At 41.9% G+C, this 14,111-nt stretch overlaps 1 protein-coding gene across 1 annotated transcript in view; it reads right to left on the bottom strand.

Moving 5' to 3' along the window:
- Window positions 1–216: 216 nt before the first annotated feature.
- The window catches only part of gucy1a2 (guanylate cyclase 1, soluble, alpha 2), a 237,001-nt gene continuing 223,106 nt past the window's right edge, over window positions 217–14,111 (bottom strand). The window contains exon 8 of the mRNA XM_043691828.2: window positions 217–2,473. Coding sequence (XP_043547763.2) covers window positions 2,266–2,473 — 208 coding nt within the window. The 3' untranslated portion in view covers window positions 217–2,265. The remainder of the gene's footprint in view (window positions 2,474–14,111) is intronic.

A 14,111-nucleotide genomic window follows, 5' to 3' on the forward strand; every position in this document is an offset into this window, starting at 1 on the left:
CTTTGAAAACCATGAAAAGAAATACTGTTCGTTCTTTAAAGAGACACAATCACACTGTAAGTATTAGAAAGAAGATGTTAGAAAATTAGAATTTTTAAACCATATTTTTTGGCAAAGATTCAAAAATTGTCTTTACAGCATCTACCAGAGTATCAGTAAACTCCAAACATAGAATCATTGAGGTTTACAGGACCAAAGCAGTCCATTGGGCCTATCATGACTCTAAGATTATTTTATTAGGGGAGTATTAATACAGCAACAAAAACAGCAACTTGTATTTGTATTGCATTGTTAAAGTATAAAAGTGAGAACTGCAACATCGAGGTGTTGTTTAACCAGTAGAAAAAGTACGTCTACATCTAGGAAGTATATCAATGTGCACGTGCAATGCCAAGGCATACAAGGCTATGGGTGAAGTATTGGAAAATGGGAATACAATAGTTAGGTGGTTGTTTTTGACCAACACGCACACAATGGGCCTTTATTTCCGTGCTGCATATCTCTATGACTCTATGAGCAAGCACAGGATAGAAATATCAACTTCTCGATCTGATTCACCATTCCATTAGACCATGACTGATCGTCTACCTTAATCTCATTTTCCTGCACATATTCCCACATTACTTGAGGTCATCAGTATCAAGAGATTTATTGGTTTCTGTCTTGAATGTGCACAACAATTGAGCTCCCATAGCTCTCTAAGGCAAGGACATTTCTACTCATCTGAATCCTGAAAGGTGATACTCATTAATCCTGAGACTATGCCCCTTGGTCTAGAGTCAACAGCCTATCTCTACGGTTCCCATCATGCCCTGGAAGAAGTCTGTAAGTTTCAATGATATCACCTTTCATTTTTTGAAGCTTTAGGGGGCACAGCCAGTTTTTTCCATCTCTCCTCGTAAAATAGTGCAATCAGCCCAGCAGTTAATGCCAGACGCCTCTGTTGCACTTCCTGTGTGGCAAGTATAGCCTTTCTCAGATAGGCAGACCAAAACTGTACACAATACTCCAGGCATGGTCTCACCAAGCCACTTAGCAGTGCAGCAAGTTATCACATGTTTATTCCTGTAAATGCCTTCATTTTAAATTTACATAAGATGAAGGTCCATATACCTTCTAATTTCTAATTGACCTTCAAATTGTTTAGTACACTTGCATGCTAACTTTCAGTTACTCATGAACAAGAATATTTAGATCTCTTTGGACATCAACATATCTCACCCTTTCACCGTTTAAGAAATACTCTGTCTTTCAGGATTTTTTCCCCACAAAAAATGGACAAATTTCATATTTATTCATATTATATTCCATCTAACATTATCTTGCCTATTTACTTAGCATGTCCAAAGTCCCTTGAAGCTTTGTTGCATCCTCCTCACAACTGACATTTCCACCTAACTTTGTATCATGAAAGAAAATTGGAAAAATTACATTTAGTTCCCACTTTCAATTCATTTATGTGAACTTTTGTAGCCCCAGCATTGAACGTTTCAATACGACTAGTAATAACTTGCCATCCTGAGAATGACCCATTTATTTAAGTTTTCTACTTGTTAACTAATTTCACAGTAGTATATTACTCCTAATCCCAGGCACTCTAATTTTATTTAATAATTTTATGTGTGTGATATTAACAAAAACATTCTAAAAATTCAAATATACTACATCCACTGGCTGCCTTCTTGAACTGCTGCAATCTACATGGTATAAGTGCACTCAAAATTGTGAATCAGTGACAATGAATGAATGGTGATAAAGTTCCTAGTCAGAATGGTGTGTAGCATAGAGGTGAAGTTAGAGGTGGAATTCCCATGTATTTGCTGTCCTTGTCCTCCGAGTATTTCTTTGAGTGCTACCTCTTTGTTAATACAATTGTGGAATACTAACAATAATGGGTTTCCCATTAAATAGAGAAAATGACAATATATTAGTTTTAACATCATGTTCTTTCCTCATGACATGATGGCCATTTAGAAAAAAAACTGTTTAACATTACACTTATACACCTGCATATGGTTGCTACTAATACACCCAAATAGCTGAAAGCAGTTTTGTTGTACACAAATTATTTACCGCACATTGTTACTATTTTCTTCCCCATCTTAAATAAATGGCTTTCAATTAATGTGGAACACATCTGGACTGAATTTTCCAGACTCAACTTCGAGTCAAGTGGTTAGCTATTAAGAAAGCCTTTATGTGATATCTTGTCCTTCTCACCACAAATTCATTGTGCTGCCAATCTCCTTTCAAGAACATGTCATCTCATAAACTGGTCTCCCGAAGAAACATAGTCCCAATATTGTACGATGTTTTCCTTGTGCAAGCAGACATGCTTATCATTCTCGATGAATCGAGAGAAACATTGGCCTCCAGAAAGTAACATGTCCCATGAATTTCCTCTGGGAAGTTATCTGGAAGGTCACTTCGGGAGCGTGGTATGAATTTAAAACTCTCATCGTCTTTTAATAGCCTGCATTAAAAATGAAACAAATGTTAAAAGAGTCAAATGAAACCACACAAAAATTCTGCATTCACAGCATTTGTCATTCGCAAGGCTGCAGGCAATCGAGATTAGAATGATCACATAGCAAGCTTTCTCTTGGGTGTAATGTGGATTATATTTGTTGGATTTAGCAGGGCTCAATTTAAATCAGAGTTCTTCCTCGCCATCACATAGTCATTAGATGGTGAGTTCACTTTTGTTCTCAGATAATTTGACAGGAGCACTATAAAAATGCATAGACAGGTTAGAAGAATGGGCACAAGCAATTCAACACGTACAGGTGAGAGGTGATACAATTTTGGAGAAAATAAATATCCATAGTTTACATTTAATGGAAAAACACTGAAAGTTGTCAATAAAATGAGAGTTGAAAAATGTGGTGCTGGAAAAACACAGCAGACCAGGCAGCATCCAAGGAGCAGGAGAATCGACATTTCAAGCATAAGCCCTTCTTCAGGAATGAGGCTGGTGTGCCAAGCGGGCTGAGATAAAAGGTGTGGGTGAGGGAATTTGGGGGAGGGGCATTGGGAATACGATAGGTGGAAGGAGGTGAGGGTGAGGGTGATAGGCCGGAGAGGTCGGGAAGAAGATTGCAGGTCAAGAGGGTGGTGCTGAATCCGAGGATTGGGACTGAGAAAAGGTGAGGGGAGGGGAAATGAGGAAGCTGGAGAAACCTACATTCATCCCGTGTGGTTGGAGGGTTCCTAGGCGGAAGATGAGACGCTCTTCCTCCAGGCGTCATGTGGCCAGGGTCTGGCGATGGAGGAGGCCAAGTACCTGCATTTCATTGGCGGAGTGGGAGGGGGAGCTAAAGGGTTCAGTCACGGGCCGGTTGGGTTGGTTGGTGCAGGTGTCCTAGAGGTGTTCCCTGAAACATTCCGCAAGTAGGCGGCCTGTCTCCGCAATGTAGAGGAGACCACATCGAGTGCAGCGGATACAGTAAATGATGTGGGTGGAGGTGCAAGTGAATTTGTGACGGATATAGAAGGATCCATTGGGGCCTTGGAGGGAGGTGAGGGGGGAGGTGTGGGCGCAAGTTTTGCATTTCTTGCGGTTGCAGGGGAAGGTGCCGGGAGTGGAGGTTGGGTTGGTGGGGGGTGTGACCTGACGAGGGAGTCGTGGAGGGAGTGATCTCTCCTGAATGCTGATAGGGGTGGAGATGGAAATATATCCCTGGTGGTGGGGTCTGTCTGGAAGTATCCGGAGGTTGGTGGGGTGGAAGGTGACCAGTGGGGTTCTGTCCTGGTGGTGACTGGAGGGGCGGGGTTCAAGGGCGGAGGTGCAGGAGGTGGAGGAGATGTAGTGGAGAGCATCGTCGACCACGTCTGAGGGGAAATTGCGGTCTTTGAAGAAAGAGGCCATCTGGGTTGTTCGGTATTGGAACTGGTCCTCCTGGGAGCAGGTGCGGCGGAGGCGGAGGAATTGGGAAAATGGGATGGCGTTTTTACAGGGGGCAGGGTGGTAGGAGGTGTAATCTAGGTAGCTGTGGAAGTCAGTCTGTGTTGATTCGGTCGCTCGAGATAGAAATGGAGAGGTCTAGGAAGGAGAGGGAGGAGTCTGAGATGGTCCAAGTAAATTTGAGGTCGGGGTAGAAGGAGTTAGTAAAGTGGATGAACTGTTCAACCTCCTCGTGGGAGCACGAGGTAGCGCCAATACAATCATCGATGTAGCGGAGGAAAAGGTGGGGGGTGGTGCCAGTGTAGCTGTGGAAGGTGGACTGTTCCACATATCCGACGAAGAGGTAGGCATAGCTGGGGCCCATGCGGGTGCCCATGGCTACTTCTTTGGTTTGGGGAAATGGGAGGATTGGAAGGAGAAGTTGTGGACCAGTTCAGTCAGTCAAAGGAGGGTGTCAGTGGAAAGGTACTAGTTGGGTGATGGGAGAGGAAGAAGCGGAGGGCTTGGAGGCCTTCGTGATGGGGGATGGAAGTGTATAGGGACTGGATATCCATCGTGAAGATAAGGCGTTGGGGCCAGGGAAGCGAAAATCATGGAGGAGGTGGAGGGCGTGGGTGGTGTCCCGAACGTAGGTAGGGGGTTCTTGGACTAAGGGGGACAGGACAGTGTCGAGGTATGCAGAGATGAGTTCGGTGGGGCAGGAGCAGGCTGAGACAATGGGTCGGCCGGGGCAGTCGGGTTTGTGGATTTTGGGTAGGAGGTAGAAACGGGCGGTGCGTGGTTGTGGAACTATGAGGTTGGAGGCGGTGGATGGGAGATCTCCTGAGGTGATGAGGCTATGGATGGTCTGGGAGATGATGGTTTGGTGGTGGGAGGTGGGGTCATGGTCAAGGGGGCAGTAGGAGGAGGTGTCCGCGAGTTAGTGTCTAGCTTCAGCGGTGTAAAGATCGGTGTGCCAAACTACCACCGCGCCTCCCTTGTCTGCCGGTTTGATGGTGAGGTTGGCGTTGGAGCCGAGGGAGTGGAGGGCTGCATGTTGTGAGGGTGAGAGGTTGGAGTGGATGAGAGGGGTGGGCAGGTTGAGGCGGTCAATGTCGCGGCGGCAGTTGGATATGAAGAGATCGAGGGCGGGTAAGAGGCCAACAGGAATTCAAATAATGATGCCCTGAAAGTCTGTCTGTAGGCAAATAAAAATGGCCAATATTAATTTGGGTCTTAGAAATGGAGGCATACAAAATGAAAGTCATGATAAATCTGCACAAAAAAAGTTCAGGCCACAGTCAGGGAGTGAATTTTATGCTCTGCACCTGACCAGATGTTGATATATTTGAAAGGCAAGTAAGACAGATGGCCCGTACACTGACTTCCTGCCCAGCCCCAAACTGTTTCCTATAGGTGCTGGGAATACACGAGCTGACAACCAACCTTGGTTGACAGCTCTTGAGGGCAGAAATATCTGTTGTTGAGCGATGGATGTCTCACTCCACTTTTTTGAAGGCTCCGCCCTCCCCTGCAAGCATACTATCACTGCAAATCAGCTGGGTTTCAAATTGGTTAGGCTGCCAGCCAAACATTTTGACCAAGGGACACAGAATATTACCCCTGTAAAATTCACCCTATGACAACTTTTGAGGTTGTCAAAAAGACATCATGGCTCCAAACAGTGCGCTTGGACAGAAGAAAAATGCTACAGATGGTGGAAAACTGAAATAAAAGCTGATGATGTTGGAAAGCGCCAGCAGGTTTGGCAGCACCCGCGGAGGATGAAACAAAGTTAACATTTCAGGTCAATGACATTTTATCAGAACTGGGAGAAGTTAGAAATGCAACAGATTTTTAAGTGGCTCAAATGGGAAATGATAGAAAAGAAAGACCATGCAGATGTCCTGATGTAGCTAAATCCATGGGAATTGCCTGAGTAACACTGTGACCACATTCTGGACACAGCAGGTGTTTTTACTGTCACTTGGATTCCGCTTGATCATGAATCGCTACTAACACTTGGCATTTCAAGGTGTGGGAAGAATAACTTGCATCACGTCTCTTTCCTTAACCTGAACCAGCTAACTGAAGATTCCAGCTTCCTCCTCAGCAGTTTACATGTCTGTTTAGACTCCCATATCAGCTGCTAGTGGGTTGGTGGATGTTAGATAATAGTGTAGTCTAATGGTGCCTATGTAAATCAGTTGATGATGTTTAAGGTTCCCTTTTGAGATAGAAACCACACCTGGCTCTACCTCTTTGTACCTCTTTTGGATCACACTCATAGGTGCATTGATGACATTTTGCTTAATTTTAATCCAACTGTCATTGGAAATCAGTGACAAACTGCTGGCTTTAACTTGTGAAGTATGGGTATGGCGTTAGCCCTAGCCCCCTCCAGCCCTGGTGAGTCTTCCAAATAAGGGCATCAGTGTTTGCATTACTTTTGCCTGATTTGTACCACATCTTGAATCAAAATTGAGTGAGTTCAGTAGCTATTTAGTCTCTGTTGCTCCTAGCTTGGCAAACCTTTAGAAATATTTGAGAGGTTGTTATCAGTAAGCACTTCAAACTGTGCACCAATCAGAATGTCTTTGAATTTCTGGGAAATAGCCCACCTCAAAGCTAGTAGACATTGTTTTACACAGACATAATTCTTCACATCCTCCCATTCAGCTTGAGACACCGATTGTCAGAAATGTTAATCGCTCTTTTGAATGGAATTGAAGTGAATTAGCTTTATTGTCACGTACTCACATGAGTACAGTAAAATGTCGCCCCTTATGGTGCCATCTTATGTACAAAGCTACCTAGGTGCACATTCTTAAGTACAGATTCTTTGGTATAAAATAGAAAAATTAAGAAATAAAAAGTCCAGCAGAGGAATAAAATAGAAAAATAAAGAAAAAGCAAGGACGCAATTTACAGTATTGTTCTTTTCTGTTCTTGAACTTGTAACAGCACCGCTCCTGACCCAAGAAATCTGGCATCAGTTTACAATATAAAAGGGAGATGGAAAGCTGGGTAGCCAAGGACAGGTGATGAGACAAGCCTTTGCTTGAGTATGCGAAAGGAGTGTTCGCATCCTATACTCCAACTTGTCGTGATGCTCTGTGAAGTATTAAACTTCAAACATCATTTCCCAATCATTGTGGAGTAAATTGTGGAGTGAAGTGACCAACTGTGCATTGTATTGCATAACCCTTCCCACAGTTAGCAACTAGACCAAGAAATCCACACAGTTCCCTTTCCATCTTAGGGCAGGACCATTCCTTTACAGCTTGGATGCTTGCATCATCAGAAATAATGTCTTCTTTGTTAACAATGTGTCCAAGATACCATACTTCTGTCCATACTCCAAGTCACACTGCAAAACGTAAGCAAAGCCACAGTCTAATCTTTCAAGGATATCCTTCAATATCAAGTCGAAGATGAGTATGTTGTCCAGATACTCAAGGAGAGTCTAAGGATTACTTTAAGGTTTACTTATCCCATACATAAAAGGGGCAATGGCATTACAAAGCCCTAATGTTAATCATGTGTATTTGTAAAATCTCCCAGTACTTTATCAGAATGCTGTTTCTTCAATGTCTTGTTATGCAACGGGCAATTGATAGTAACCATGGACCTAATCAAAACTGCAGAAAAATTCTACATCATTGACAAATTGTAACGCTTCCTAAATCCTGGGTAGAAGGTAAGCATCCTATGAGTCTTTGAATCAAGTGCTTGGTATTGACATAGGTTGTCAATTTTCTAGTTGTTGTTCTGCCTTGTAGGCTGTATGAGAGACAGGTACAGACATGGCAACTTTCAGATAACACCTCACTCTTAATAATTCTGCAGATAGTTCTGGACTTTTTCCCAGCGATGATTGTGGGATCCAGCAGACTAGATCTTTAGTCACATTCCTGTGGATTACCTGGTCACAATACCCAATGTCACCATTATCCTTACTGAAAGTTATCCCATACTTGGTCAGAGTAGAAATAAGCTGCCTCATTTGGGTTTCTTTCAAGTTACCAAAGTCTAACTTAGATAGGAGGCTAGAGATGTATCTACCAGTCAGTCCATTGTCCATGACATTGGCAAGTTTAAGGTCACCTACGGGCATTCTTGGTTGAAGGTAAACATCTTTATTGCTGGAATTGGCAATTGCCATTTCCACCCACAACGATGAGGGCAACTCCCAGAATTAGACCAAGTGGGAAATCTGCTACATTTAACCTGTAATGTTCTAGCACGACCTGATTTGACAGGTTGAAGATGGCTGGCATTTGTCTTCAAGATCAGTGATGGTTCAAGCAGGTAGAAGAATAGCTCTGACTTCCTGTTACTCAAACATTTCTAGGGTCCCCTACAAACTGATACCCCTCTAGTGTGGAGTAAAGTCAAATACTCCTGTGCTGCATTTGCCTGTCTCATAATGTGTTGCTATTAACAGTCACCCTATAAGCTTGCTGAGGATGAGAGAAGGTCATGTAACACATTTGATTCTAACATCACAGTCATTCTCAACTTCCTTATTTTCACTGGAATATCAATCAAGTTACAAATTAGCAGAAACCCCTGGATATGAAAAGTGTGATTGAAGGGAAATAGGGAGAGCTTGATATCATTGTGATTGGGGCTGTTGGTAAAGTAGAGACTCAGCTCACAGCAGAGACATCAATCAGCTCACACCCCTCAACAAGATGCTCGTGGAAAATCTGGTGAATAAGGGTTGACACCTCCAATCCGCATCTGTGTCAATTAAGTAAAATGCTTCTAAATTGCTAAATTTCACTGCTGCTGAATTCTATAACTCTATATAAGACTAAGCCTTTTCCTAAAGGAAACTCACTGATCACCTGGCTTTTTGTGGGAGGCCCAGCTAGTTTAATGTCTGTGAAAAGAGAAGGCCATTGCACTGAATGGGGTCTCTGCCTGGTGACGTGGTGACAGTGGATGTTGAGGTTGGTCTCATTTGAAGTGCCCAACCCTGTCACAATTGGGGAGGTGGTGATGGAATGGTAATTTCACTGAACTGGAGACCCAGGCTAAGGCACTGGAGTTATGGCTTTTATTCCTACCATGGCAGATAGTGAAATTTAAATTTAATAAATGTTTTATATTAAAATCGAGACCAGTGGCGGCCATGTAACCACTATCATTGACAAAAAACTTACCTGAATCATTAATGTTCTTCAGAAGGGAAATCATATCAAAGAATGCCTACAGTATGCAAACAGGCCATTTGGCCCAATACAGCCACACCAACCCTCAAAAGAGTATCCCTCCCACACCCATTTTCCTCCTATCTACATTTCCCCTAACTAATGCACCTAGCCTACACATCTGTGAACACTATGGACAATTTAGCATGACCAATTCACCTAACCTGCACATCTTTGGACTGTGGGAGGAAACCAGAGCACCTGGAGGAAACGCACGTTGACATAGGGAGAATGTGCAAACTCCACACCGACAGTGACCCAATGCTGGAATTGAACTTGGGGTCCCTGGTGCTGTGAGGCAGCAGTGCTAACCACTGAGTCACCATGCCAACTTACCTGGTTTGGTCTACATATGAATCCAGTCTGGCACCAATGTGGTTGACTCCTAGTTGCCCTCTGAAATGGTTCTAACAAGTCATTCAGTTCAAGGGGAAATTAGGGGCAACAATGCATACTGGCTCAACCAGCAATATCTACATTCCAAGAATAAATTTAAAAATTCAACAAATAGTTGGAAAATCCCTTAGGCAGGATCAGCTATAGGGCTTACTATGTGACATGATAGAAAATACTGGATTTTGCATATTGTACAGTCTCTTCCGCCTGCCTGCCTCTTCAACCTGAGGTCTACATCTCCCTCTGCACCAACAGTAACCTCCTTGATGGCAGCATCTTTTTTTTTTGAAGTAGGAGTCCAACCTTTTCCCATGATCTGGATTATGTGATCTCATGCATCAATTAAGATTTGTCACCATTAAGCTTTCCTCAGCTCCATTCAGAGGCTTCATTCCTCACTGCTTCCACTCGATGATCCTTCAGCTACCTGTCTCTGGTCAATCTGAAGTACAAATTTGGGAGTACAATGCCATCAAACAACTTCACCAGCTTCAGGAATACAGAGACTAGACCCTTCCCTTCAATTTGCTTAGATTCATAAAACCTCTACATAGCTGGGTCAAGCTACAATTGTCCTTAAGAATTCAAATTGAAAAACAATGAAGATTACCAATGCTGAGCAGCTGGTTAGAATTTAAAATCAAATTTGAGAAAAACAACTTCTAATAATATCTCTGTAAGATTTAAGATAACATTGACCCACTAATTACTCATAGTTTGCTGATGTATTAAACTGAACCCTGTGAACTTAGAGACATCTCTCTCTTGTGTGGAGGTTTGCTGTGAGATTTAATAGGTAAGGTGAAGTGAAAGAATATTTCTGTCTGTTTAAGGTTGTGCTTTGTAAAGTGTAACTTAGGAAACAGTGACTTCTTGTGATTATGTAGTAAATTTCTGCTATGAGTGCTAATTTCTCCTGTCAGAAGAACTGAAGAGCATATTTCTGGTTGGTAAGTATAACCTTGTGCATAAAACATGTGGCAGGTCAGAAAATTATAGACACGGAAGCCCTTTTATTAAATTCTTATCTGCAAAATGTACAACCCTCTGGCAGAAATTATAGACCATCCCAAATTATCCTTCCACCTTTCAAAAGGTCTGCTCAGCATATACATCATTGGTTGGCATAAAAGGAATCTTCAAGGATAATGGAACTCTTAAGTAAGTAGGTAGTGTTTAGGAATTCCTTCATTTTCTCTTTATTACTATTATAGTGCATAGTTGGGACATTTGGCTTTATGATCCTTTATATTGTGCAGAGACATTTTTTCTTTTTTTGTGTCAATAAGGAAATCTTGTGTTGCAATAAAATTGTGAATATCTGCAAAGCCATCAGAAAGCAGATTTAATTGAGAAGATTTCAGAGGAATGGAAAGGACTTTTTTTAAAAAATGACCCCTACAATACATGTTCCTGTGCAAGTGAGGGTGGAGTGTTTTAAAGCTTTAAGTCTTCTGGCAATCAGAAGTCAAATTTAAATTAGTGGTGGTGGTTGATTCTTACAACATTAAATATTATATTTCTTATTGCTCTGATACAAAACAAAATAAATCAGCAAGTACCAGAGTTCAAATGGCTGCATTTACCATTGTGTTATCTATCATATACATAAACCCTGGCAGAACTATCCAGCAATGATCAAACCTCGACAGTTATGAGTTGTTAGGCTGACATTTACCGGGGGCACCTGCAGCCAACCTGCATCAAATGATTGACATTCAAGGACAGTGATTTTTTTTTCCCCAACCTCCAAACTTTCTTCTCAAGTCCTTCAAGGTTATTACAGGGGCAACCATAGTATTAGCCAATCCTACATATACCAGATGGTTGGCTGATGTATTAGTCAAAATCCAATATTTTCACCACCCGTTTCTCCAAAAAGCACCAGGAGTATGATGTGGCCTCTCAATTTCACAGTACAGATCCAATTTAGTTATTGATAGCTGATGTTGAGGCATCAGAGGAGCAGCTTACTGTTCAACTTCCTGATGTGTCTCTCTTAATCTGTTATCTGGTGACTCAACCAGTGGTGATTAGCCGCTGCCTCTGAGAAATATGTCATTGTACCAGTGCTTGTAAAAATGAATAAGACAGACACAGGTACTATCTTGTTTTGGGCTGCTGATAGTGCTAGCAGGTTGCAATTTAATGCTAACAATTGCATAAAATATAGATTAAGTATTAGGATTCTGATTCAAGGTCATATCTTCCAAATACAGTTTGCATTGCAAACTACTATGCATTCCTGTGTTGGACGGAGAAGGGGAAGCCGAATACTGTAATACATATGGATGGGACTTAGTCATTGCTCAGGGGAGATCTGCAGCTTCAGATTCTCTGTACTTTGTCTGTGTTGTTCTATACAAGAATGCTCAGGATATATGCTCCAAAGAAGTGAAAGGCTTTTCTGAGCCCTTGCATGGTTCCATTTGGTTCTGTTGTTCGATTGATTGATATGGAGAGGTGGAAGCATTGTGGTAATTTCACAGTACTAGTAATCCAGAATTCCAGATTAATATTCTGGCAATTTGGGTCTGAATCCTATGATATTAGCTGGTGAAACTTGAAATCAATATAAGAGGTCTGGAATTAAAAGGTTGGTTCACAGATGTCTTTTAGGGAAGGAAATTTGCCATCTGGCCTACATAGATTTCAGACTAATAGTATTAGACCTGTGTGCTCTTTAACGGCCTCTGAAATGCAATGAGGGATAATCTAGTGGACCAACATTCCATGGAAGAATAAGAAAGATAATACTCACTAGAGCCAGATAGATAAGCAGAGTTAAGACAATTGAAACAGGTCTAAGAATACTAAATGGTGGACTTTGTGACCTGAATGGCCTACTCCTGCTTCTATTTCTTGTGATTTTGGTCTATTGAGGCAGGACAATGTGATTAGATGTGTAAGCTGAAGTAGTTCATCCACAATAACATTTGTGCTCAACCAGCAGTACGGCCTATGTATCAGGCTAAGACGCTGCAATCTGTAGCCACACACACAGAGCTCCTCAAGAATTCCCACTATTTGATATCTCCACACAATAACAATAAATATCTGGAGGCACGAGATAATATAAAGGTTAAGGGCCCTGACAACATTTCAACAATAGTATTGAAGACCTGTATTCCACGAATTTTCCAAGCCCCTATCCAAGCTGTTCCAGTGCGGCTACAACATTGACATCTACCAGACAATATGGAAAGTTGCTCAGGTATGTCCAGTACACAAAAATCAGGACAAATCCAACCCAGCCAATTACTGCTCCATGAGCCCACTCCTCAGTAAAGTGACAGAAGGTGTCATCAACAATACTAACAAACTACACTTGCTTAGTAAAAACCTGCTCACAACAGTTTGGATTCCATTCAAGCCCTCATTATGGCCTTGATTCAAAAAGGACAAAAGAGCTGAACTCTATGGGTAAGATGAGAATGACTATGCTTGATATCAAGATGATGTTTGACTGACTGTTTCATTATGGTGCTCTAGCAAAGTTGCAGTCTATATGAATCGGGGAGAAAACTCTGCTGGTTGGAGTCATACCTGGCACACAGGCAGATGGATGTGGTTGTTGGAGGTCAGTTATCCCATCTCTAGGACATTTTTGCAGGAGTTCCTCAGGACTGTATTCTAGGCCCGACCATCTTCAACTGCTTCATGAATGACTTTCTATTCATCATAAGATCAGAATTTGGGATCCTTGTTGAACATTTCACAACGTTCAGCACTATTTGTAACTCCTCAGATACTAAAGCAGTCCATGTTCAAATGTAGCAAGACCTGGATCAGTTTAGAAGTGGTATGTAAGACTTATGCAAGTGCCAGATGTGACATTTAACAAGGGTATGTTGTCCTTGGTTTTTTTTGAGAGAGATCGTAAAAGACACAGACTTCAAAAGTCTAAGTTGAAAGTTTTAAGGGCCAATTTGATTATAGCTAACAGTTACTGCCTCAGGAAGTGAATTTTTGAACTCCTCCCAAATAATTCTCTCTCCAAGAGCGTGATAGGTTTGCTGTATTTTTAATGCCCTTATCCACCTATCAAATTTACTTTGTTTGATCCTTTCAAACTCAATGTAGGTTTGACCAGGGTCCTTCCTTAGATTCCTGAAACATTGTCTATAGGCTTCTGGCAAAATCTCATATGCATTTAAAATGGCTTTCTTCACCTTCTCATACGCCCCAGGTACCTCCTCTGATAGTGATGCAAATATGACACTAGCTCTACCTACAAGTTTGAATCAACAAGACCCACAAGGTTACTGGCCACTGCATTTGTTTTGCCACCTTTTCAAATGAGATGAGAAAGGCTTCCACATCCTTCTTATCAAATTTAGGCAATGTTTGAATATATTTAATCAGTTTCTCACCAGGCCCTTGGCTACCATGGGTTTGCTCATCCTCACTCAGCGTAACTTCAGCCTTCATCTTCATCCTTTTAAGCCAACTTTCCTGTCTAAGTGCCAATTTCTGGTTTAAACTCCTCTTTCTTCCTTTCCTCTCTGTCCTTTTTCTCTCTGTTCTGTCTCACTCTCTTTTTCTCTTTCCTCCGCTTTTAATCATAATTTCTTGTCTTTTGCCTCTAACTCTGCTGCTTCATTTTCAATTGA

This window comes from Chiloscyllium plagiosum, unplaced genomic scaffold (assembly GCF_037043375.1).
Source record: "Chiloscyllium plagiosum isolate Xiang-an unplaced genomic scaffold, Cpla_swu_hap1 HiC_scaffold_6, whole genome shotgun sequence".
In the NCBI taxonomy this organism is placed as follows: Eukaryota; Metazoa; Chordata; class Chondrichthyes; order Orectolobiformes; family Hemiscylliidae; genus Chiloscyllium; species Chiloscyllium plagiosum.